A 26,524-nucleotide genomic window follows, 5' to 3' on the forward strand; every position below is an offset into this window, starting at 1 on the left:
TTCTATGATTCTATGATTCACAATGGCACATTATAGAACAGCTGCTTGTCGCTCTGGAAGGCAGAACAGCAATGGTTACTGCCTCCCTTTTGTGTACGTTCGGCTGAAAAACCTTGAAGGATCTTCAGTGTCAGGTTTGGTAACAGACTCCGCTTCCCCTGCATTCTGCAAGGGGGTAGTGCAACACGTGATAATAGGCACAAAGCTACCAATCACCGTATCATTCCACAAAGCTGGCAAAAAAAAGGCTTTTTAAAAGCAATGGCAATGGTGGTTAAGTCAGAGGGAATCTGTTGAAATAGGAATCTCGGTATTTTTTGTTTTCTTCGATGAAAGGAGGTACATCTTCCAAAAAGCAGCATCCTTTGTAAACTAAGATTTAAACTGAACATTATTCCTAGTCATGCAGGAAGTCCAGAAGAACAAGAACTATGGATAATCAGTTAAAAGAACTGACAGATACCCTGATGTGTTGATCAGTAGTAATACCTAATTTCGATTTCGAGTGTGCTGTAATGGATTACCATATAGATGCAGCAAAGCACTAAGCATTAAATAGATCTATGTGTTTTCTGAAAAAGCAATATGATTTCGCACTGTGGGGTTTCTGAAAATATTTCTTATTAGCGTACTGTGAAACGAGAAACAAGGTGTCAATAGGCAGTTGGGATTCACAGTGGGGTTGCTGACAGGCTGGGCTTGAGTGGAAGAGCCTATCATTTGTTTTATAGGAACAGCAGTTGGTGTGGTTTGCAATGCCGGCAGTGGGGAGGGCGCAGAAAACGTGGTTGAAAAAATTTCTAGTTGAAGGCCAGTCTAGTGCAACTTTGAATTAATGGGTTACATTCGGCAGGTTTTGTTGAGCAGTGTAGGCTTGTAACCACAACAACTTACTCAGGAGCAGATGCGGACTCTGAATTTAGATGATTTATATTCACTCTCATATGAGCGTTCATACCTTCACGGTGGGGCTGTGATGCTGGCCATCTAATCTGCTTCTTTAATGTGACCTCTCTTTCCTGTGTGGTAGTACTGTGCAGGGGACTAATCACATCTCTTCAAAGCATGTCCACATTTTTGGGGGGATGTGTGACCGGTAAAATTACGTGAAGAACATTGCTAAAGCTCTTGGGTAATATGTATCGTTTCTTTGGGCACCTGAGGGGGATTTTTGTACCTCACCACATTGCTTCAACAAACCTTCATTGCTAACACATGAGTATTCTGTGCCTGGTGCTCATCAGACATCCAGTGATGCAGACATCTGTTTTCTAACTGATTTTTCTAATTTCTAACAGAATTTTCTAATTTTGGGTTTACCATAACGTTACTGTGACTCCTGAAATGTACTGAGAAACGCATTTTCAGTGGTAGAATTATTAGATTTTGACAAATTGCTAATAAACGTTGTGATACAGAAGTGGTGCTTGTGTTTGGTTTGTTTTGGTGGTGGGTTGTGGGTTATTTTTATGTTTAATACAATTGGTTCTCAAAAGTCAGTGTTTTGGAACAAATGAGAGAGAATTTACATCCAGAGACAAGCTGTGACGGTATTTTAGTGTGGCCTGTAAGAGACATAACCATCTACTGTGCTACTTATTCCGACTTAAGCAATGGAAACAAAATATATATGTTTTTGTCTGATTTTCCATAAAAAAAGAGAAGCCGTTTGAAGGTTCCTCCCACCGATGTGTTTTAATACTCGAACCCAGACAGTTCCTCGTTGGGGTTGTGTTTAATGGAGCCTGTCCCTGTGCACTTTGGGCACGGGGGGTGCCAGCACTGCATGCAGTGCCACCGCTCCTGCTCCAACCTAAAGTGTTCCTGATGGGGTCACCAGCTCCTTTCTGCCTCGTGCTGAGCTGAGTGAAGGCGAATGTCAGAAATAGTCTTACGAAGTGGTGGGCTGCTGGCATTTTCATGTTTAGATGGATAATGAGAATTCTTTGTCTGTGGATCCCGCAATCTGATTGGCAGAAACGTGGTCCTTAACTAACAGGTAATGCCTTGGTGTGAATCACAGCCTCATTTTTAGCCAGGCAGATCCTCCATCCCAAGTGCGTTCCTCCTGCCTGTGGACGGGGAGCTAGACCTCTGGCCACCAGCCGCCCGCTCCTTTGGTCCCTGCTGCCGCGGTGTCCTGGGGAGGGAGCGGTGGGAGTAACACTGGAACGCAGTACGTCGGGAACATAGAAGGGATGTGTCCATTGTTTTTATTCTAAGTAAACTTTTAGAAAGGCCAAATATGCTTTGGGGAGCCCATGCTATGGTAGAGACGTGAAAGACGACTGTTCTGTCTGTGTGACCCGAGGTCTAGTTCCCTGAATCGATGGACTTGTCATGACTTCCATCTTCTGCCATGAAAAAAGGAATGTTCCATTTTCCAAAGAGACTCTCAGTGTTATATACTTCTGCAGCACTTTGTCAAAAATTAAAAACCTGTCTGTCTTGCTCCATCTCTCGAGCATAGTGTTTAACAGCAATACCGATTCATGTGTTGGCCGTCTCTGACGGATTGCCTGACTTGCCAATTGCTGCTTTCTTGGCTGCGATGCTTTATTTCCTCTCGTGAGCTTTTATGTGCAAAAGACCAACAAATGGGTCACCGTTGCTCCAATGACTTGTCATTCATTTTGCATCCTGCATGTGGTACTTCTCAAAACTCAGTGGTGCTTTGTTGTGCAGAAGTTCGTTCCAGTGATTTTGTCTGATAATTACGAGGAACTCTGTTAGTCATTTATAGTATTGTTTAACTTTCTTTCCAAAATCAGATGGTGAAAACCAGTCTCCCATTCAAACAGATCTTCTTAATTTGATATTCCAGGGGCTGAAAATCAGTAAGATCCAGACACATTTCTCCAAGTAAGACCCCCAAACAGTTTGGATTTACCCAGATTATTTAATAGTGTTACCACCCACAAAATGGACTACGAGCAACATTTGGTAGCCCTGACTTTTCTTTGCAACTAAGATTATAAGGCTCCCTTCAGGAAAGCATTTAAGCACATGCTGAAATTGCTCTGTTGGTGCCCTGCAGCGTAAGAAAGCTACGGGGACTGGGTTTGACCACAACCCTTCCTTTGTTTGATCTGCCAGCGTGGCAGGCCACTGCAGATTATTCCACCTAAGTGCTTTATTAACTGCGTGTGCTGTGCATTAAATTAGTCTGGCTTTGTGGGATTTGGCTCGGTTTCACTCACTGAAACGCAGGTAAATCATCTCACAGTGACTGCACCACGGCTCATCTCTGCCTTGGCTGGGAGCGCAGCCCTATTAGGTGGGGAACAGGCAGACCTAAGCCCCAGAAGCCCCCAGTCTGGCCCATATCTAGCAGTAGGCATTACCAGGCACCTCAGAACAACCCAACATAGAGGGAGCTGCTTAGAAATCTCTACCTTCCCTCAAAATCAGTTCATGCTCAGCAATACTGGGGTCTTGCAAGGCAGTGGGAAAGGGAAAGTGGTTCATGAATGCTGTGGTATCTATTCAGGACCATTCCAAGTATCTTCCTCCATAACAAGAGTACAGTAATGGGCAGGAATCCTCACTGTCATATGTATTTGCTTTCTATTGTGTTCTCTATGTATATGTTACCATTTGTTTACGTCTTGTGTATTAGTTTCTCTGTATCCTCTGAACGAGTCAGTTTATTATGGAAAATTTGACTGTTTAGTTTTGTTTCCTGCAGAAAATATTGCAGCTACTACCCGAGAGGATTTTTTATCGATGGCATTTTCGCAGTATAGGTAAGAAGGAATGGTTTAAAAAACACTCTAGCACAAATTAAATCAGTGTTTTCTGTAGTCACTTCCCTGGCTCTGCAAGTCCTGTTAACTAAAGAATCCCTTTGCCCATGCACAGACAATGCTTACATATGACACTTGCAATTGGAATTCTCCAAGTGTGTGGAAAACCTTTTTCCCCGCTATAACAGCTCTCTGTGGCTTTGGTTGTCTGCTTCACTCTTATTTTGTATGAATGCTCTTTACATTTTACCTGCATCCTCTTCCCTTTCTTTATGTGCCGGGAACTGTCAAGGTGATGGGGGTGTTAAACAAGCACACCTCTCACTAATTAGGTCTCCCTTGGTAGACTAACGCCAAAAATTAAGGTTGGGGAGGGTTGTGGAATCTCTGTGGCTTGGTGCGAACCATGGGCTGCTGCAGTGAACATTCATTACTGAATTAATGAGCTTAATTTCTGCCCTGGCATTTCTGTGTTCTCTGTGCAGTTTGGTTCATTAACATCTATGAAACACTCAGTTGTCACCCTGTTTGTGGGAATTCAGGGAGGAATTTCTGGTTTAGAGGTGGGATAGTGAAGGAAGGAGATTAAGGACAAAAATGCAAACTTTTTAATAGTTCTTTTCAACCAATTTTTCTTTTAATGAGTGGTCCACAAATCTACCGGCCTCTCTAAGTGGAATTCTGAATATCCGGTATCTCTGCAAGTTTGGTCCCACCTGTCTTTCATGGATTCTCATGTTCTGGAGGGTTTGCCAAGCATCTTGTTAGAACATGGCACTGGCCGTGCCAGACACAAGTTATCTATGGATGCCACTCGCGTGGTCAAGCCGAGGGACTCTGTTCTTTCCCTGTGCTCCTGCAGTATTTACTGTACCTATTCTGGCTTCTGGAGCAGGGGAAGAAACAGGAGGAGTCTGGCAGAGACAAGTCCCAGACTTAGTAAAGCTCTACTGCTTTTTTGTAGTCTACTGCCCATGCTGCAGTCTTTTTGGGGCAGCTGTTCTGCAGGAAAAGGCTGCATAAGCATGGGACTGCAGACTGCACTGCAATGGATGCATAAAGAAGGTGCCCTACGGCACCTAACATTCTGCTGTAGAGCTCTCTGCTTAAGCACAAATGTAATGGGTGTCTAACAGGCTTGGTTTGCTTGCTCATGAGCTTGGGAATCTAAATCGGAAAAGCAGGATTAATTTTTTGGAACAACTCTCATGTTTTTTCAAAGTTTTCATGGAGTTCGTATAGGAGTTTCAACTAGATTTTAAAATTAGATTTGAACATGAAAACTGTGGGGGAAAATAAAGGGGTTTATTGTCTTTAGTCAGAGGATAGTTAGGTTTTTAATGATGTAAATATTCCCTGTGGCCTACAATGCTTACACAGCAGATGTTTTGACCTTGTGATCATGTACAGGAGCCAGAAAGCAGATGTTATTCTTCTCACTTCACCAGACCGACTAAAGCCAAATGGGCGTGGAAATACTGAAAGGTGAAATACATTTATTTTGACAGTCAAAGCACCTTGAAATCCAAAGAAGTAGCTTAACTTGATAATTTCCTGCGAGTTAAACCCCTTTGGTTCACCATGACTTTGAAAATTCCGCTTCTCAAAGTGGTCACAACTCTTGGCTTCGCTGTGCTGCTGGGCACAGGTTGTATTCCTGCATATTGTGGTGTGGTTTGGGTTCCAGCACCGTTTCAGCAGCTGCCGTGTTTCTTGTCAGAACAATGCATTTGCGACTGCAGAGGAAATGACGAGTGGAAGTTCAAGGTCAAGGGAAGGGCTGTTGTCATGTTTCCAGTCGGCACTCACGAAAATAAGAGGAGACATCTGCTTGACCACTTTACTGCCATTTCATCTGGATTAGACCAGAGCAAATTGGTTTTAGTCAGTTGTTTCATAGCTAACACATTCGTTATATTTACGCTTTTCTCAAATAGTCATATTTGGATAATTTTTTAGCCGAGTCCAATGAACGAGCTACAAAATTTGGCAGCGCAATTATTTACAGCTCTGCCTTGTGATTTGCTCTTTGCTTAATGTTCATTTGCATTAATATGTATTGGCTGTATATGTTAATAAGTCCCATTTAGTGCTGTGACATGGTGAGATCTTGAGGGAAGGATCACATTTGAGGAATGTGTATAATTCACAAATCCAGGAGAAATAACAGCCGAGTGCTACATCATCCTACTTTTTTCAGAATTGGGTTACAAACATCTTTTTGCCTGCAACATTGAGTGTATAACAACCCTCTGATTTTTAGGTCAGACATTTGAAGTGCAGGGCGGTTAGCCTGGTGTTTCTAAAACCAGAATTGAAATATTTTGCCGTTCTAGTAGTTGTGTTTTATTGACATGAGCGTAGCATAAATTGCTGGCATTGTTTTCTTACCATTCTGGTCAATACTAGTGTATTTGAATGCATCAGTCCTACAAGTCAGACTTTCTGATTTCTCCAAATCAAGCAAGCCAAGATTTCCCCTAGATATCTTATTTTTAGTGAAAATAATTTCAGAAATTGTCATCTGACTAAAACCAAAGTACCTCACTGTAAAGATCCATTGTATTTAATCTTATAACGCTGGTGATGATGACTGTAACTAGATTCACTTGGGGTTTTTCACCCCAGACTTTTCTTTTTCTTAAAAAACAGAGCAGTAGCCACATGATGAATGGCATTAAACTAGCCTTTTCTGTAGTGTTTGTTAAGAAAGCATTCTGGTGGAGAGTGACCACCTTAGTATCTGATACGTGCCTATTTAATCTTTCTAATCCAGGGTCGATTCTGAAGAAACTTTTGCACACTGGAAATTCTCTCAAGGTATTTCTTTTTGATGATGTTTTCATATTTCTTTTCACTTGGATTCTTATGAAGTATATTACTCTACAATATTCTGATGTCAGTGGTTTTCAGGTTGTCATATTACTTATTCACTTTTTAATCATAAATTTTATTATTGTAATCCTAGATTATTTTAATAGTTATCTTCAGTCACTTTGCTGTTCTAGTGACCTTTGTAAAGTTACCTGGAGAAGGTAGCAATATGTTTTGCTTATACTTTATTTTTTCAGATCTCTCTAGCATTAAGTATGTTATATTAAACGTTTCTTGTTTGCCAAAGAGTTTAAATCCATTTTTTCTAAATATATTGCTAAAATTAGAATTGTATCTTGTTATTAGGGAAAAAAAAAGGTAAATAAGCTTAGCAAATGTACCGAATAGGCTACCTTGGGTGGCTTGTTATGCCTTCTGCCCTTCTGATGTCGGTGGTGTGGAGGGCAAGAGCTTGCTTTGACCTCTGTGGTGCCAAGGCTCCAGATGTGGCAGGGCCTGAAGCACTGGCAGCTCCTCAGCCCTGCATTACCCTTGCTGTTGTACTTCCAGAGCCCCTTTTAGGATCCAGTCTGGAGACTAGCCACGATGTGTTTGGCCCCAGGAATGGGGGGAGTGCAACTAGAACTCTTTGGCCTCTAGTTGGAGTGGTATTGCTGTCCTTGGAGTGCCACCGCCTTGGGTGCAGTCTGCTCCCCCCTTCTCTGCTCATGGTTACATCAGTAATGTCGTTACTCCTGGTATGATGGGAAGACTCACTAGCACATAGCCAGGATGAACGTACTTGTCCTGCATTTTCTTAACTACTTAACAGTGATGCTGTATTTACTAACTTGTTTTAATATCTTTTTCTACAAAATCATCCCCTTGTAGATAAGATGTGAAGGAATCCGACTGTTTCTTCTCTGGCTCCAAGCGCTTCAGACTAACTGTGCAGAGGAGCAGATATTAATATTTGCATGCCTTGTGCCTGGCTTTCCACCCATTGTGTCCTCACGAGGTCCCTGTACACTAGATAACCTCATTAGCCCTCCTAATTCGCTGGACGGTGAGTAAATGAACACAACTTCCATGACAGGGTGTATTGCCTCCCCATCCACTGAGGTTGGCCTGGAGCTGTTGAGTTTCACGTGGGGAATACGCTACGTGGATGACACTGTTGGTTTTTATAATTAATTTGTCAAGCCGTTGTATTTGTTGCACCTGTACAGCCTTCTGATCTTGTCATTCTGAGCTCCCTACGGTTGGGTTTGGGGTTGTGTATTTTTAATTGAGAGGTAGCTGTATGCACATGTTCCTGCAGAATAAGAAGGTGTGAATATTTACAGCTTCCTGGCTGATCCACAGTGATTGCTTGTGTTAACCCTTCCAACCTGCCGTAAATCGGAGGTTGGTGCTGTCCTCAACTGTGTGTAGCAGGACTTGGGGAAATACAGGAAGCCCAAGCAGTTACTGGACTTTGTACAACTTCGTAGCACACTAGTGATTATTTTCTAATTAATCTTTTTAGAGAAAATAGCTTTTCTTTAACTGTTTTCAGGTTTTCTGTGTTTAAAACATTTTCTTTTTATGTCAGCTAAGATTTTTCCAGAAGAAATAACCCCGCTTTTGCCAGCTGTCTCTGGAGAGAAAATTGCTGAAGACCAAACCTGCTATTTTCTTCAGCTACTGTTAAAATATATGGTAATTCAGGTATGGAGGGGATGTGTTCTTAACTATTTATATTTGGAGGAATGTACTGGTGGTAGAAAATTAAGTCTGCGCTGTATCTACTCGGAGCTGGTTTTGCCCCTCACCAGGAAGAAGCTGTTTTCTGCACTTTCTTATTCTTGTTTTCTACAAGGAAAACCATCCCACAGGTATTTCCTTGTGTCCTTTTTAGTGAAAATAAGGAGTTTTTCCCACTTGTGATAAGAATTAATGAATGTTATCCAAACTTGCAGGATAACCAAATATTTTATGTGCTGGTGGTCGCATTTAGAAAATTGATGTGGGGTAAAGATGCAATTTGTTCTCTTTGGACACATACATAGCTGAGAAGGTACGTAAAGGACCCCTGGAGAAAGAGAGAAAAAAGGCCAGATGGCTGCTGAGATTTCCTTTTTTTTTCTTTAAAGGATGCAAGTAACATGTACATCAAAAATTGTAATTAGAAATACATCAGATTAATCTGTACAGGAAAGAAATTAAGATAATGTATTTATTTAAAAGGTACAAATGAAGCAATGCTATTTACAGTGGGAACTGTACAGACAGTGAACATTAAAGAACTCAATATTAAAAAAAAAATATTTTTTGAGATTTTTTTTTTTTACTATCAAAAGGCAAGACCCAAATGGTATTTGGAAGGGGTTTCGTAATCCTGAATACATGCTTTATTTTGGAAAGTGGCCGTATGGAATGATCAGCTTCCTACGCGACTTGTGTTTAACATACTAGAATCTCACCAAATTAAAAAAACCACATACTCTCACTGTTGTTTCTATACTTTTACTAAGTGTTTGGGATCTAAAAGCCTGACTACACCATGAATCCAATTGCATTGTGGCTCACCAGCAGTCACTTGTCTGTGTGGGTTGGTAGAGGGGAGAACAGCTGGGTAGTGCCCTTCTTGCTGCAGACAAGAGATGAAGGTAAAATAATCTGATGCACGTGGAGAGTGATTGCTTGGAGCCAGAGCATAAAGCACATCTTCAAGAAAATTTTCCTGCAACTAGGCAGAATTCAGTAAGAGTCATTGTATTTTGAGGACAGCACTAACTGTTCAAGTGTAATGGTTTATCTTTTGTATTGGATGTGGAATGATTGTCGGTGCAACACATCAACTTAAAGCTTTTTGTTTGTTTCTCTTTAACTTCACCACAAAGGCTGCAAGCTTAGAGTGGAAGAATAAGGAGAACCAAGACACTGGGTTTAAGTTTCTCTTTACCCTGTTTAGAAAATATTACCTTCCTTACTTGTTTCCATCTTTTACAAAGCTAACCAACCTCTACAAACCTGTTCTGGGTAAGTAGTATATATTGTCTTTTGAGTAGAAAAAGAAGTAGTGGTGAGTGTTCTCAGGAGCATGTTACCTGCTGGCACATCACCGCAGCTCTGCTGGATGAGGGCTTTTCCTCCCTTGTCTTATGTTCTGGTTTTTTCCTAGCGCTTTTGACGTTCTGAGGTAGTGCAGGACACTGCCGCTACTCACCGCTGCATGAGGGCTGGCCTGATTCCCCTTCCCTAAGGACATTTCCACTGGCGTAGCATGTGGAACTGAGCGAGCACTCTAACCTAACTGGGATACGTAATGAAGACAGAACATGCCCTCTGATGTGTGTTTTTTTTAGAGAACGAGCAAGCTGCCTGAGTGTGAGGGAGCAGCTAACTTACTCTTGTCTTACATCCTGTTCCCGTGAAGAGAAAACAAGCATGAAGGGCCCTGTGAAAGGAAGTGGAGATGTGCGTCTTCAGCTGTAGGGTTAGGAGCACGCTGTTTCAGAAGCACTTACGGTTTTCCTAATTTTCTACTGAATTATGTTTTAGGGTCAATAAGAGCAGTGGCGTTAATACTCACAGGTTGTACTGCCGCCTCTTCATCATCCTTCCCCTCCCTCCTCTGACTTTTCACTCCTGTCCTTTGCAGTTTAATATTTCGTGCCTAGTCACCTCAGTGCCACTTCAGCTATGCTGTTCACAGCTGGAGCCCAGGCCTTCCCTGGTTTTGAGCCGTGTACAAGTGACTTTTCCCTAAATCTAAGCATCTGAATGAATTACGATCTAACCGATCTCCTTTTGGCAGTCTTCCGCTTCCTCCCATGTGTGTATTCTTTTATTTCAGCTTGTGGGTGCTCTTTGTACCTGAGTTACCTTCTCTTTCCGATGTGCTAGGTATCCTTTTGCTTAATCTTTGCACTGTTGGGTGTTCCAGAGCCAACTTCTCTTCCTCACTGTACTTTGTTAATGAATTTCTGTGAAACTGATAAATTTAACTTACACTGTAGTAGGGGTGGTTCTTTGTTTCTGATTTTGCCCTTCTGTTTTGTTTTTGTTCGGTTTGTGAGCTACAAACAAGAACCTTCAGGAGAGATCCGTGCTGTCAGGTTCTTGCTTTCCTTTAGGAGTAATGAAATGATGATAGGAGATAAGCATTGGTATAATAAATGCAGTCAGTCACTGCATCTGTTATTCATATGGAGAAAATGTTTGTGACAAGTTCAATACATTTAGCCAAAGTCTGGAAGCAATTACTGTGGTTTTAAGATTAGTTTTTCTTTACATCATCTCTTTTTATCTCCCCAGATATTCCTGACGTACGACCAAGACCGGTATATGTTACTGCAACACGAAACAACGAAAATGTATATAGCACAAAAATCCCATATATGGCAGCTCGAGTTGTTTTTATTAAGTGGCTTGTTACGTTCTTTCTTGAAAAGAAATATTTAACTGCTGTTCAGCATACGAAGAACGGAGGAGAAATGCTCCCTAAGATCATTCAGGTGTGCTTTGAAGTTTTGCTTACATATACGCTAACCTTGCAGATGGTCTCAGTGAACTGATAACTGAAGTGAGCAAGAAATCCTACCCCTAAGTGAATAAATGATGATTTATTTATTATTTGTGTGGGTTTTTGTGAATGAAGGAGGGAATCTCCAAGGGAAACCTTTAGTAATTCACCAGAAGTTTGGTGTTTGTTTTTTTTTTCTCATGGCTGTTCGCCTTACCAGTTTCATCAATATTATGTTGAGACTTTCAGAATTTAATCTGTAAACTGCCAGACTTATTTGTGCCGTGGACTATTTCCCAGCAACATCAAAGGCTGCTTTGTTTTCCTCTTGATGATAGCAGCTGTTTACAATAAGATATCAGAAAAACACTGCACTTGGAAGTTACTGCTTGAGACCTCTCTAGGATTAGGGAGCTCACAATGGATTTTATGGAAATCGATGCTTTTTCTTTTAAGGGACTCTCCAGCCTCCTGTTAAAAATTTAGGTTCAGTGTCAACCTGTATTCTTGAATCGTAGGTCAGTGTCAAATCTGGATCAGCTTTTGGGTTTGGAGTTCTTCACTGTAGAAGTCTGAAGCCCGAAACCAGCTAAGTGCAGCTTACCCACTCGGACTGCTTTTTTAATTGATTTTTTATTTCTCCTTAGAAATTCCACCTTTGCTGTCAACTGCTCTACCATTCCAACAGACATAGCCTGGAAAAAGAATTGTTTTCTGTTTTTCACTGAATTTTCTAGACAGCTGACACCAAATAAATACTCAGGTTCCGTAAGGGTGTTGCTGCCCTCAAAATGGAAAATGGTCACGAAGCTACGTGCCGACTTTTGGCCTGAGTTGACTTCTCAGGTGTTTTGGAGTTCATTGACTGTAGCCGATGCCTCGCTGGCATGGCTGAATCTTACCAGAAAGTTCACTGTGAAAAGCAGTAGAGACCTTATTGCTGCTCTGTTACTGCTCACTCGGTAGCAGTCCATCTTAGAATCATAGAATCATAGAATGGTTAGGGTTGGAAGGGACCTCAAAGATCATCTAGTTCCAACCCCCCTGCCATGGGCAGGGACACCTTCCACTAGACCAGGTTGCTCAAAGCCACGTCCAGCCTGGCCTTGAAGACATCCAGGGATGGGGCATCCACAGCTTCTCTGGGCAACCTGTTCCAGTGCCTCACCACCCTCTCTGTGAAGAATTTCTTCCTGACATCTAATCTAAACCTCCCTGATTTCAATTTGTACCAAAATTGTACCTCCCTGATTTCAATTTGTACCTGATTTCAATCTTCTCCCAAAAACGAAGGCACCTGGGGATTCCTCTCCACTATCTGTACCTTCCTCCCTGCCCACCACTGCACACCTCTTTTTTTTTGACTCACGGAGTGGACAAGTCAGCTGGAGGGGGCCCATGTATACATCATGTAGAGTGTAAGACCAAATTCCTTCTTGGATCAAGGAGTAGACTGAAAATTACAGTTCCTGACCACCGAGATCCCAGCGTGTTGTGTGAAAAAGAGCACTAGTATCCCGAGTCCAGCGTAAATATTCCACATTTTTGGCATACGCTATCTCAATTATTTAATGAGGCGTTTATTTTCTTCCATGTAGACTGTTGGTGGTGTAAACCAAGATAAAAACGTGGATCTGGAAAACAATACGTCCTACACAAGTGAGCAGGAGAGAAGCCATTCCAACAGCAGCACCTTGTCCGACAGAAGGCTCAGCAATTCCAGCCTCTGCAGCATTGAAGAGCAGCATCGGACTGTCTATGAGATGGTGCAGAGAATCCTCTTATCCACTCGGGGATATGTTAACTTTGTCAATGAAGTGTTCCGGCAGGTACGTGTAGACGTTTAGTTGCTGTTGGATGTTTGTTTTCCAAGGAAATGTCGTGGTTAGGGGAGAGAATGTTGCAAAGGCTGTTGGTAAAGTAACTCAATGGCAATCCCACCAGCACCCTTCCAGTTTGGAGTCCTTCCTAGCTCTAGTGTTAGGGATAAAATGTTTATCCCAGTTTTCCTGGGAGCGGAAGCTTGTTGCTTGTTGCTGTAGCTGGATGGCAGCATGTCTTATTTGAATGGGCCACTTCATTCTTGGTATTTTGATGTATTTTAAAGGTGTGTAAAGAGCTATTAGCTTGCAAATCTATTACTTGAGTCAGTAAGACTCTTGTTCCTGTGATCAACATCGATGTTCAGTGTCTGTTTGACCATTGGTTGCTTCTACTAGTATTTTTCATTAATTTGACATCTTTTCAACTGTCAGGATAAGAATACACATGGACCTAATGCAGAGGCACAATTTATTTTTATTTTTTTTGGCTGGCACCAAGGTAGAAATCGTTTGAGCAGCAAGCAGTTTCAGGTCCCGCGCGTGCGCAGAAGATGATCTCCAGCAGCGGAGTGAGCACATGTGATCTGCTGCAGGGTGTCCTGGCTGGCACAGTGTAGGGACTGCTTGTCCCATTGCTTCCCAGTGGGACGGATGGCACTGGCAGGAAGGCGTGCTTTTCAGGCGTGGGGAGCCGCTGTGCGGGCTGCCTTCTCCTCTTGTCTGTGCAGAGGGGAGTGTTAGGCTGGCTTCCAGGGAACAAAGGCTAAGGAGGTGTGGTGCTTTCCATTCCATGTGGTCCATGTAAGTGAAACAGATGGTGGTATTTGGATACCTCTTGTGTTTCTCCTTCCCTTACAGGCTTCTCACTGGTCACTCAATTCCTCTGCTCTCTCTTTTTTTCCTACTGTGCTTCCCAGCCTCTCAAAGCATTCTGTGTAGTGCCCACTCATCCCGCTGGTGACCTGTGGTTCCTCTAACAGTTGGCTTCTGGCTTTCTCAGTTTCCATGCCCTCAATAAGCTGACAGTGTCTGTGAAGGCACCTTCAGAAGCTCCACATCCTCGCTGTATTTAAACACGCTGTTGCTGCAGCTCTGTTGAAGTCAGCTCTTGGGTGTTGCACTTGATGCTGAGTAGAGACAGGGAAGCGTGCAGTGTGATGGCAAGATTTCCCCCAACAGAAGTGAAAGACCTTTGTAAGGACTGGGCAGCTAAACTGGAAATGCTGTCACTTTTCACCCATTAATCATGGAGAACAAAGTAATCTCTTCATAGTTGAAAGGACCTGGTTTTGGTATGCAAAATGTATTTTCGTCTCCTTCAGTGTTTTGATACTATAATGTATGTTGACACTGGAAAAAAACCCCTTTTTTTGCACCAGATGACGTTTTCAGACGGGGATTTCTGTGCCTGTTCACTGCAGTGCAAAGGTTTTCTGCCACTGTGTTCTTCTCAGCCTCAAGACCTCCGGCAGCATAGGGAAGCAGCCAGCCTGCCTCTGGCAGCGTGCGGAGAGGACGCCTTTGCAGAGTGATCCCCAATACAGATACTGAGCTGCACACCGAAAATAAACTCATTGTGTTGCTTTCCAAAACTGTAGGGAGAAAGGAGTAAGTGCCAGCCGCTGTTGTCCTCATCCCAACTTACTCATCTCTGCCTACACGTGCAGAAACAGCATTTCACATTGTATCCTGCTGATGTCGTTCGGAGTTGCCTTCTCCAGGAAGTGTAGGGTAGTGCCTACTTTTGGCCTGCCAGACCTGTGAGGTGAAGCCATGTAATTAGAGAGCTGGCAAGGAGCAAAAACCCAACCTCTTTGGTTTTAGCCAAGCAAATACAGCATGGAAGTGATTTGGAATGGGTAGTTACGGAATTATGAATGATGTGGGTGTATGCACAGATTGGTGACTAACCATAACTCCTAGTACAGACATTAAAGTAAAAGCGAGGTATCCTTTCTGTTTTGGGCTGGTTTATTTATGGGAGGTGGGGTGGGGGTGTGTTTGGGTATGCGTGCACACTGGTGTCCTATATACTGTAAAATTCGTGAACTTCTCAATTTAGGCTTTTTTACTGCCACCTTCGGATGTATCTGCGACACGAAAAGTGGTTAAGGTGTATCGGAAGTGGATACTGCAGGAGAAACCGGTGTTCATGGAGGAGCCAGACAAAAAAGACGACAGCCAGGACACTGGGGACAGTTTAGAGGATTCGGCAGTGCAAGCGGACGGTAAACATGTATGGTATCAGAGTTATTTACTTTACCCTGCTTGCCTGCAGCGTATGGCTGGAGTGCTAAACTGGCTTTGTAAATGCGTAACGATTTAAAAAAAAGTGTGGAGAATTAAGATTAAAAAATGCTTTTATTTAAGGACTCAAAATGTAAGCTATATTGAGTGTTCAATAGCACTTGCAGAGTGCAGTGAAGGATCGCACCTATTGAGAAAACCTAACTGGGGGGTTTGTTCCCTGCCCGTACAAACAAGACAGCAAGAACTTACGGAATAAATGCTAATAGGTTCTGCAGTGTTAAAATTTACACCTTCTGTTGGCCTGGTGTGTGTAGAACTGCTTCCTTTTGGTGGTAGTTACCTAAGAATGGAATAATATGTACTAGCTTGTATACACTGGGTGAACTATTTGGATTCAGACACCTTAGTCTTGGAAATAAACTTTTGTGCATCATCTTTTTAATACCCTCTGTTGAACCATCAGTGAAAGCTGACCTTGAAACTATTACAAAAAAGCTGGGGGGGGGTACTTTTTACAAGGGCCTGTAGTGACAGGACAAGGGGTAACTGGTTTAAATTGAAAGTGGGGAGGTTTAGATTGGACATCAGGAAGAATTTCTTCATGGAGAGGGTGGGGAGGCACTGGGACAGGCTGCCCAGAGAAGCTGTGGATGCCTCATCCCTGCAAGTGTCCAAGGCCAGGCTGGATGAGGCTTGGAGCAACCTGGTCTAGTGGAAGGTGTCCCTGCCCATGGCAGGGGGGTTGGAACTGGATGATCTTTAAGGTCCCTTCTAACCCTTCCATTCTGTGATTCTATGACACAATAGTGAAGTTACTTGAAGTTTTGTTGCGCTGGGAGAGAGGTTTGAGTTGTAAAATCACAGTGAGGATGACAAGGTTGTGACAGATCATTTTTGTAGGGGGTTTATAGTTTTGCTGGGCTTAAATTCAGATATTGCTACAGTCAGTGACTACAAAATACGATATAAAATATTGTAAACAACATAGCTCTTCAAACATTTGCAAACCTTTAAAGTCCGTATACAGTCTGTTCGGAGACGAGGAAGTAGCAGTCTGGAATTCCTTGCTGAAATGCATGTAAGACGGGGCAGCTGACCCTGTTTTGCTGTTGACGTTTCAAACGGTTCTGAATAAACACGGACCTCTGCCTTCCTGCTGTGGCACTAACGGAATGGTGTTTTTGAAAGCTTTCCTCTGACCACTCAGGACACAAGCGCTCATCCAGCTGGGGAAGAACCTACTCCTTCACTAGTGCTGTCAACAGAGGATGTGTAGTGGAAGACGAGGACAAAAACGTCAAAGCTGGTGCTCAAGCTGCATTACAGGTGGGGTGTAGAGAAAGCTTACCAGGCTCTTTACAGAATTATGTAACTTACTCTACAAACTGTAATGCAGTCTCCGGGGTTAAGGAAAAGCAGTACCAGCAGTTGATGGGTTTTGTTAGATACCATTTGGACTTCATTTATAACTTGATCAAAATGTGTATTGAACCATGTGACCATGTTGTGGAGCCAGGTATCAGTATTTTAAGACAGAAGATTGATTTTTGATTTTTTTTTTTTTTTTTTTTTTACTGTGGGTACTAGGAATTATCAGAGCTGTACATTGGCTTTCATTGAACCTCATTTATTGGAAGTATTCAAGTATAGTGGTTGCTCCCACATAGAATGCCAGGAAATGAGGAGCTGGTGCCTGACCAACTAGAAGAGGTGCCTCCAAACCCTGCCCACTGCAGTGCACACCTCCATGGGGTCTGTAACGCCCCCGACTTTCCACTTAGAGCAATGTCGAAAAATAAAGCGATGGGTAAAACATGAAACTTGTGCTGAGGAAATGCTTGGCTGGAGGAGGACAAGTACTTTATTTTAAGTCTTGACGTTTTTTCTTCCTGGCACTTTGTAAACTGAATTCTCGTGCTTGTGTTGAAGGTGTTCCTGACAAACTCAGCAAATGTGTTCTTACTGGAACCCTGCATCGAAGTCCCTGTGCTTCTAAAGGAGCAAGTTGATGCTTGCAAAGCAGTTCTCAGTATCTTTAGGCACATGATAATGGAACTATCGATGAATAAAAAGACATGGTAAGCTCAATGTATTCTGCATCACTTAAGGAAAATTATCAATATTTAAGCTTTTGGGAGAATTTCTGGGTGTGGAAAAAGCTGGCTTTCTCAGGGGGAGACCTTGTCACCTACATTACGCTTGTGCCTTGCCTCTGAACTGACTTGCAGGGCTGCTGAGCCTACCTCATTGTTCTGACTTCAGGGTTCTGGCTGGGATTTCCATCCCTGGCTTCACGTTCTCAAAAATTAGTTCATACAGTCCCCAGCCAACTAAGGTTATTTTGCAAATGATCAGTGCGGTCTGAAGTGTGGCCACATGACCGGTAAGTCAGTCTTACTGGAGGTTAAGAGGGGTTTTTTTGGTACATGGAAATGAACAAGTGCAGTTACTAGAACATGTGAACAACAAGTACAGTTTTGTTTTGGAACCAGGGAACAGATGTTGCAGATACTCCTCAGAATAACAGAAGCTGTGATGCAGAAGCCGAAAGAAAACCAAGTAAAGGACACGTTTGCTCAAAGCATGTCGGGATTGCTTTTCCGGGTGAGTGCTTGGGGTTTGGTTGGCTTTTTAATGTCATTTTTTCCTGATTACCCATAGTTTCAGTTAAGTACCATTGCACAGTACTGTGAAACCTACTTGTAAGACATTCTCCTTTGCCATTACACAAGTAATTATTTTGTGAGCTGTTCCTGGCAGAGGGAGACAGGTCAATTTGATCTGTTCTTCAGGGCTCTGTTACAAAGTGCAGGCACACGGTCTCTTGGTGGGATTGATGAGTATCTCTAAAGTGTAAACATGGTGTAACTGTCTTCCTAGATCTTCAGCTGGCAAGTCAAAACTGAGTCATGTTGGGCGAGATGAAGGCGTTTAACCATGGCATTGTACTTCACATGCTCAGCTACAGTACCTGGGCCTGAGCGTCACAGGCGTCGCTCGGTCACTACAATCATTCTGTAGGTGTAGGAGACAGTTCTTCATTCTGTTACTAGTACACACAGTGTATTATTTCAGTTTACCAGAGAAAACCTGAAACATTTGGTTTGGAATTTTTAATTTCCTTAGTCAATAACTTTCCCAGAAATCAGGGGTAGATACTTTTCAATGAGAAATAGCAATGCATAATATCAGTGCATCACAAATACTCGATACTAATAAGCAGGTCAGTGTTAACTTTGTCAACACATGGGTTGGTGTTGGTGTGCTGAGTTAACCTCTGCAGACGTGCATGAACTGTCGCTCACTTCTCTTCTCTCAGACCCTTATCGTGGCTTGGATCAGAGCAAACCTGAGCGTTTATATTTCCCGGGAGCTGTGGGATGAACTGCTCAGCATTCTGTCCACCCTGACGGACTGGGAGGAGCTCATAAACGAGTGGGCCCATATCATGGACTCTCTGACAGCGGTGCTAGCAAGAACTGTGTACGGGGTGGAAATGACAAACTTACCCTTGGATAAGCTCAGTGAACAAAAAGAAAAAAAGCAGCGAGGAAAAGGTTAGTCTCTGTGATTCGGTCAGTGTTTCTTCTATCAAACAAGTTAAATATTGAAGTTTCATCTCAAAAGTTAATTTGATCGAATATTAAATACCACTTAATCTAGTGTAAGAACCTGTTTAATCAAATGTGAAGTGCCTTGGGTTTATGTGTTCTCATCGTCTCACGATGGAAGGTCGCTGAGGTCAGCAGAAGGCAGCTGTTTAACAGGTTGTAGCATTCACTTAAAATCAATCTCTTCTGTGCAGCAGAAAGGAAATGTGGTTTCCTGTGCTATAGTCATCAGTGTAAACACTTCCATGTATTTTTAGTCAAGTGTTTTAGGTACGTTTACATTCCACCCTGCAATTGATGCATGAAGTAGTGATTATTTTGTAGTAACAGTAAAAATGCATCTATGTAGTTTGAAAACTTAATATTTTTCACCTTGAGTGAAAAAGTCCATTCATACTTCAGCAAAATTATGTGCCAAAGCATACAGTGCTGGAGAATTTAATTTTCTTCATTCACAAGGTGGCATTTTAGAGCCTCAGAAGACAGCTGTAGTGGGAAGATCTTTCTCATTAAGCTGGAAGAGTCATCCTGAAGTTGTGGAGCCGATGAGATTCAGAAGTGCTACGACCTCTGGAGCCCCAGGAGTCGAGAAAGCAAGAAATATTGTTCGTCAAAGAGCAACAGGTTAGACCGTCACTGAATGCTCATGTTCCTCAACACTCACTAAGACTCAGGTTTTAAATCCGCCCTTGAGTTGTGGCTGCTCCCAAAAGTAGTGCATCGTCAGAATCAGAGATGTCGCATGCCCGCGGCTGGATGTCTTGGCCACAACCAGTACGAATGAAGGATCAAAGTATTTTGGAGAGCTCTAAATGCATGCTTTTTTAAACTCCCTATGTTGACTGGCCAGCTAGGCCTATGCATGGTGTGCTTCCTTGTGAAGAAATGCGGTACGTTTCTGTTGTTACCGGTTCACAAGACAGCATTTAGCATCAGACAGGCAATAGGTATGGCTGCAGTGCTTCCGTACAGCTGAAATTTGATCTTTCTCTGTTCCATGGTGGCATGTTTCTGTGTGCCAATTCAATGGGCTGTGGATTGAACTCTCTGTAGAAAATTTCCTGCTTTAGAACAGGAGATATTTCACTGCACAGCTTCCTTCCTCATCCATAATGGATCGGTTGTGCTCGTTACCAGGAGAACTTGAAGGTGATAGGTATGTTTTTGTGGCTACAGGCTTCATAACTCAGCCACAGTCTGCAGCTTAGGTCATGAAACATGTTGGCAGTGGAGTCAATTCATTCTTTGTGTCTGATCTATGCTGAAATTCAGCGAGTTCCTATTTGTGCTCCAGGAGGGAATTCTTCTGCTACTGCATCTCTCCCTGGGCCTGTTGCCAGAGCAGTAGAGAGAACCTGGCAGTGCTGATCAGCAGGGACTTTACTTGGTGGTGCGCGGTCATGTTAAAGGAACTTCCTCTCTTTAGAAAAAAAAGCCTATTTGATGGGCAGCAAGTAGGTGGCCTGGCAGGAGGATGAACTCAGTGTGTAAATTAGTTTGACTTTGTATTTCATGGTCATATGAAAAGCGAATTATTCTGGCTTTCCCGGGATTTGGGATCATCAGTGGCTCCCAAATCAGCAGATGCAAAGAAGTTGTGTGTTTGCGTGTGCAGTTTTAACAAATAATTGTTTCAAACACAAAATGTGTATTCCTTTCATAAGGTAAGGCTTTTGGGAAACACCCCAAACTCAGCTGCTAAGGCTGCAGAGGTGTCAGCTTTCCAAATGCAACGTAGCCGTCCCTAAAGCGATTACTGGGGCTGGCCGGGGCATGGCTTGCTTAAGCAAAGTGGACACCTGGGAAAAAGTGTCTCCCACTGGGGGCTGTTTTAGGTCCCTAATATTCTCCTTCCTCCTTTTAAAAACAACACACACACACACACACACACACACACACACACACCCTTCCCCCAATCAACTTACAAATACCAGAGCCCTCCCTGCTTCCAGGGAAGACTCTTTTGATCTGTGCTTGTGTCTGGAGTTAGGGGAGTAAAAGCAAAGTATTTCTGCAGCAGCAGAAAAACTTTTGCCTGCTCTCCAAGTATTTTTGCGTCCTCCTTCCCCTCTGTTCTTTGAGCACCAGCACTGACCTTGCTGCATGGAAGGAGAGAAACTGGATGGTGAAGATTTATTTTCCCTAATAAGTTTCTTAGAGGCTTGTCTAATTCCTCATAACTGTTAGTAACACAACTGATGGGAAATTGCTGCTTTTCTTTAGAAGAGGCTTTATGGTAATTGGGTGTTAATGCGTAAATGCCAAGTTTTTCATGATCTCGGGTACCCTGGGAAGTGTTTCTGGTGGCTTTTCTTTCTGTAAGAAACTGAACCCATTGAAGTGTTGCAATTTTGAGGAGAAATTCACTGAGATAGGCATTCAGGCTGCACTTACTTCTGCCTTCCCTTGTGATGAGGGAGGAAGTCCCAAGACCTTTCACGTAACTTGCATCCCTTTCACTGTCCTGCTCAGAAATGTGGGAAACAGGGCTTAGTATCCCAGTGGCAGAGTCTGCAGGATAATACTGGGCATAAGAAGTCACAGAGTCTGACCTCCTGCTCCAAACAGGTCCTGTTTGTAGCTGTCTTGTATGTACTGCTACTGATGCATCAGCTCAGAAATAAAAATGGGAATTCGGATTAGCCCAGAGCTGGGAATCGTACACTGCCAAAATGAAATATTGCCCACTGGAGAACTGCAGGGACTTGGGAATCACTGGTGATTGCACTTCCAGTGTGTGAGGTACAGTCACATATTGTTAGCTTCCATCCTATAGGAAATACCTATGGGCTTTACACTGTAAACCTGTTTTTGTCCCAAAGGCGTTGTGTTTCATTGTAGCATGACATTTGGAACCCCAGGTTATTCCATGATTCTCTCTGACCTAACTATTGCTTTATTTTTTCCTGGAAGCTAAGCGAAGCCAGTCTATCAGCAACTGTGTCCATCTTTATGAGGCTTTGCCAGCTACTAAAAGCGTCCCTCTTCTGCTTCACACTGTGAGCTCTCTCTTACCTGGTATCTCTTACACTTCTTGTTCTCACAGACTCTCAGGTACTGTACTTTAAAGTCACCTTTTGTATACATGTTCTCTGTGGTTTGGAAAACTGCTGTCTCCCTGTTCCCCTTCTGTCCTGTCGATCATTCTTTAGCAGTGTGGAATGAGGTGTTTTGCCCTGGTTCTGTTTCCCCTGCCTGCGATTGTCTCAAAGCACGGTGCTGGAGTGATACTGGTGGGTGGTAAGAGATGAGCAAGTTCAACCGGAGCACGTCTTGTCCTTTTTCAGAGTTCAAAAGGTGTCAAAGAGTGACTCCTAATGCTTTTTTATTATTCTGTCACTGGGTTCATTGTCAGGATAACTAACCTTTTCAGGGAAAAGGAGGAGAGCAGTACACTTCCAAGGAACTGCTGCAGAAACCAGATGAATGCTCGGATGTATGAGCTCGTGCAAGCAAAATAACCCACTAACAGAAACGCAGTTGGTCAAGCTGTTGATTTAATAGAAGAATCTCCTTCAACCTGTGTGACACTCAGTAACAAATGGGGGTTCATTTTTTTTTTTCTAAAGAAATCTTCCTGTGATTATAGACTCCAGAGGCAAATCTAAAAGATTTGTCTTGTCTCAACTAGACAGGCTATATCTGTCTAGTTCACCAGGTAGCATTAACCAGAATGAACGGGGTCTGGTTTGGGTCTCCAGCACTGCAAAGCGTAACATCCTCCCACCCTTCCTTGTGCGCTCTGAACCCCCCGAGGAACTTTTACCACTTAACACTGCTCATACAGCTTTACAGTTTGTCTAGGGATATTCTATAAAACTGAAATTATAACCTCTGTAACTGGAGGTTCCATTCTAGCTTTGTAACTTGGGGGTTTTAAGTATCTGAATGGGTCACTGTTTCATAGAGCTTTCTTAGGAAGGGAGTTCACACATATACATAATTCTGAGGTCCTGCAAATATTCTGTGTTTTAATTAAATCGACAGATGTTGAAGAATCTCAGCAGCTGGAAAACCCCACAGGGACAGAACATACAGGCCTATTTGCAGACCCGGAGCAGCAGCTGACTCGAAGCAGCAGCACTTCAGATATTACAGATCAGTTTCCATCAGACTATTTTCAAGGTAATTTTGATAAAATTCGGCACTACTGCACTTCTGAGACAGCATCGAGACTTGCTCACTCTCAGACTCTCTCACTCTCTTACCTACTTGGGTTTCCAGCTCTGCCCCAAAGTGGGTTTTACCTCATTTTCTTTCTAACCATATTGTTGGTATCTTGTTGAAAGAACTGTTTTTAAAAAATTACAGACCACACATGGCCTTCTATAAAGCAGGACACTTGATAATGAAACCTGGGAATGTTTGCACTTTGTTTGTAACTCAAACATGATTTTTTTAATCTGACTGGCATTTCAATTTTATATGTTCACGCTGGCAGTTCTGCTTTTGTTCCTGTCACATAGGTATGTAGTGCTTGTTGAAGGACCTTTCAAAACATCGTGTATTCTGTTTCATTGCTGTAATCCTGCACTCAGCAATAAATATAAGAAATGTACATGTAACGGAACTGAAGTTTTTGTATATTTTGCTATGTACCACAAATGTCTCTATTTCTTGTTTACTTTCTACAATCCCTAGGTAAAAAGGCTGGGAGTTCTCATAACTTAACTGCTGCAGACTCCAGATCAGCTCAGGAGAATAAGGGATACATGAAGAGGGAACATGAAGCTGAGCAAGTAAGGCAAAATCCTGATTATTGGTAAGAGCCTGAGAAGGTTTTGTTTCTAATCAGATGCCTTTTGACATTTAGAAACTCCAGTGATGGGAGGTGCAGCAGGTCATCAGCACACATCTGGTGCGAGCTGGGGTCAGGCTGTAGCGGTTAGAATGCTGTTTGGTGACCAGCCTGTCTCACCTGTGTCTTGCCAGCTCCTTCTGCAGTCCCACAGCTGGCTATGTTCTAGTCATTGGCAAGACTTCTGTGCTTTTTTGTATTAAATATAAAAAAGTTCATCGCTTATAAAATGAACACTTAGCTCCAGAAAGGAGAGAGGAGGTATTTTCTGCGGAGTGCTTTCATTTATCTCTTCAGGAATAACAAAGGGCCTCTAAAAGAAAGGGAAACCTGGTCCACTTTGCATGCTGGAGGGAGAGTAGAGAGAGAGACATAAGTTCAGTAGTTGGGGGAATTAAAAATTAACCTCCTGTCTCCCCTTTCTGTTCTGGTGGCATGTGTTATAAGATACTCAAACATCTGGTGCTGGGCTATTACCAGATTGCGCTTCTGCCCTTTCTGCAAGTGGAAGCTGGGGGTTGGCCATATTCGCTGCTTAACTTGGTGACATACCACGTGAACCAGTTTGACCACAAATGGCTTCAAAAATTTTATTTAAACATAGCGATACTAATAGTGGCAAATGTCAGAATGGGGTTTCAGCGACGATAACTGAATTGAGGTGTTTCAGAGCAGAGATTCCCTCAGCAGCTGGGTCTAGTACCACACTGGGGGTAAGGCCTCGGGGCCTCTTGTTGCATATTTGCAACAAACTTCTGGCAGAAATTAGGTTTTGCTGTTACAGATGACATGGAGTTGCTGGCATGAAATCTGAGTTGGAAAAGGCAGGGTAACGGCTGAATTGAAGCATGATGGTTTCCATAAGACATTTAAAATACTCGAGTAGCCTAAATTGAAATTGGAAATACCTTGACTGAGTTGTCTTTAATTTCTAGTAACTGTGTGTGTCTCGAGTTTGCTAAAATACAACTCAGTTCTCAAAGCTACTGAGGTGACATTAATAATTTTTCTTCTTGAAGGTACTCATCCGAAGAAGCAGCAGTACAGCTGAATTAGATGTGAAAGCAGACTTGCAGCAATCGCGTGGAAATTACAGAGAGAGAGAAAAAAGTGAGTTCCAAGACATACAGCATTTTTCTGAAGTGTGGCAGTTGAAGTCATTGTTCTCATTTTGCCTTGTTACAGATATATTGGGTGCTTCTCTCACTGTGCTTTGCTAATGTAGTCTCTAAAAGCGGGGTTTGTGATCTTTAGTAATCCCCTGCCTGTCTCAGGTGAGAGCGTGAGCAGTGACACGTCCATTGGCTATAATAACGATGTAGAGATCGCCCTCATCCCCTGGCAAGCTTTGGAAGATGACCATGAAGTCACTGCGCCAGCAGATGTTTGTGTGGATCCCAGTGCTCCTAACTGGCTTCAGCTCAGTCCTTCGGATACTGCAAACTTAACAGGTACTGTGGTCCAGAAAGTGTGTTTACTATTTCAGACTTTTTGAGATGAAAGGAGTTCAATTTGCATATAAAAGTATGTTTTGGCTGGCATGTATCACTGAGTCTCATTTGTAATGTTCATTCAAAAATGAGATTTGAATGTCCAGAGTCTTATTTACTTATTCAAGTAAAATAATTTATATTTTAAGCTAATAGGTTTTATTTCATAGCACAATGGTCTAAAGAAATTCCTCGCTGTCTGTTTTGCCTGGTAGGAAATACATGGTTCATTCATGATAGCTCCTCTCACCTTAACCCTGTTACTTTCCTTATTTATGCTTCCAAGTACACAATGCCCATGGTCCAGCAGGATGGGGTAAGTGGCGTTCTCAGAAGAGTTTGTTTGGCAGTAGAAATCCTTTCCCTTTTCATTTTATTTATAGTATCTTTAACATACACAACACTCATGATATGTGTTGAAATACTTTGATCTCTTTGCAATTTGCAAAGGTACCTTCCATCTAATAGAGTCCAAGGTGTTGGTTCTGTAACTTTATGCGGTAACGTATGAACTGTCTTATAGGCTGGTTTTCCTAATGGATGTGTAGTTTCAAGGATAATTTTTTTTCATATTCACTTTTTCCTTGAAATATCTCTAATGAACCAGCACTCCTAGTTCAACAGACCTACATTGTACAACAGGCAGCATGTAATACAGCACACGGGGAGGGTGTATGATAAATTCATCGCTTGCTTTGTGATACAAGACATTGCTCCTTTGTGTGTGCGAAGGGAGTGAATTACATAAAATAATCCAAAAGGTAATGCAGACTAAAAAGAGAAATGGGGCACCGAATGCATCATTGCCCGACAGAGCCAGGGTGCCCACACTGCATCTCTGCTGCTCACCCTCTTTGCAAAACTTTGTTTTGCTGTAGAAACCTCCATGGTGTAAGGGAAAAAAAAAACCCTGATGCCACTGCTGAACAGCGTAGGTGCAATTTCGCTGATGATAGAGCTGTTGTTTGCGTTTATTTCCAATTACATTCAAGGATATGAATTCTCCTATCCTGGCAGTCTTCACCCATCCCTGCTTCCCTCTGTGGTTTGCATGCTGCTGTCTCAGGAACGGCTGCTGTATAAGGAGATACTGTCCGAGCATGTTCTTCATTGCTGGCAGTGCATCCTTTTCAGTTCCTGTGCTCAGTTCCATTTCCAGGTCACTTCATACTGTGCGATCCTAAAAAAGAAAGGACTCATAGGGATGGAAACGCTGCCTGTAAAAGCCAGCTATCAATTGAATAAATCTTTGGACGTATGTGAATGTTCCATAAAACTGCATTTGCCTCCCTGCTAAAAATCCGCCCTTGAGTGGGGGAAGGCTAAAACTGCTCTGCAGTTGTATCATCTCTGTGCCAGCCCTTCAGCCAGTAGCCTCTGCCTGTTTCTTCTTCGAATTATGCACTGGCTTGAAGATGATGTGGTGGGAGAGAATGCTTTTGAGCTGGAGGATGGCTAGAAGGAGTAATGTTCCGATTTTAT

The 26,524-nt window shown here is 42.7% G+C and overlaps 1 protein-coding gene across 1 annotated transcript in view; it reads left to right on the forward strand.

Annotated features, from left to right (window-relative positions):
- Positions 1-3,688: 3,688 nt before the first annotated feature.
- The window catches only part of RALGAPA2 (Ral GTPase activating protein, alpha subunit 2 (catalytic)), a gene marked incomplete at its 5' end in the record, with an annotated part of 53,957 nt that continues 31,121 nt past the window's right edge, over positions 3,689-26,524 (forward strand). Inside the window, 18 exons of the mRNA XM_010161463.1 lie at positions 3,689-3,746; positions 6,523-6,566; positions 7,452-7,626; positions 8,155-8,270; positions 9,446-9,584; positions 10,863-11,062; positions 12,669-12,899; positions 14,956-15,129; positions 16,332-16,469; positions 17,073-17,221; positions 17,636-17,747; positions 18,463-18,700; positions 19,214-19,378; positions 21,668-21,808; positions 22,742-22,879; positions 23,396-23,493; positions 24,572-24,662; positions 24,827-25,003. Coding sequence (XP_010159765.1) covers positions 3,689-3,746; positions 6,523-6,566; positions 7,452-7,626; positions 8,155-8,270; positions 9,446-9,584; positions 10,863-11,062; positions 12,669-12,899; positions 14,956-15,129; positions 16,332-16,469; positions 17,073-17,221; positions 17,636-17,747; positions 18,463-18,700; positions 19,214-19,378; positions 21,668-21,808; positions 22,742-22,879; positions 23,396-23,493; positions 24,572-24,662; positions 24,827-25,003 — 2,584 coding nt within the window. The remainder of the gene's footprint in view (positions 3,747-6,522; positions 6,567-7,451; positions 7,627-8,154; positions 8,271-9,445; positions 9,585-10,862; positions 11,063-12,668; positions 12,900-14,955; positions 15,130-16,331; positions 16,470-17,072; positions 17,222-17,635; positions 17,748-18,462; positions 18,701-19,213; positions 19,379-21,667; positions 21,809-22,741; positions 22,880-23,395; positions 23,494-24,571; positions 24,663-24,826; positions 25,004-26,524) is intronic.

The sequence above is a fragment of the Eurypyga helias genome, unplaced genomic scaffold (genome assembly GCF_000690775.1).
Source record: "Eurypyga helias isolate BGI_N326 unplaced genomic scaffold, ASM69077v1 scaffold35590, whole genome shotgun sequence".
In the NCBI taxonomy this organism is placed as follows: Eukaryota; Metazoa; Chordata; class Aves; order Eurypygiformes; family Eurypygidae; genus Eurypyga; species Eurypyga helias.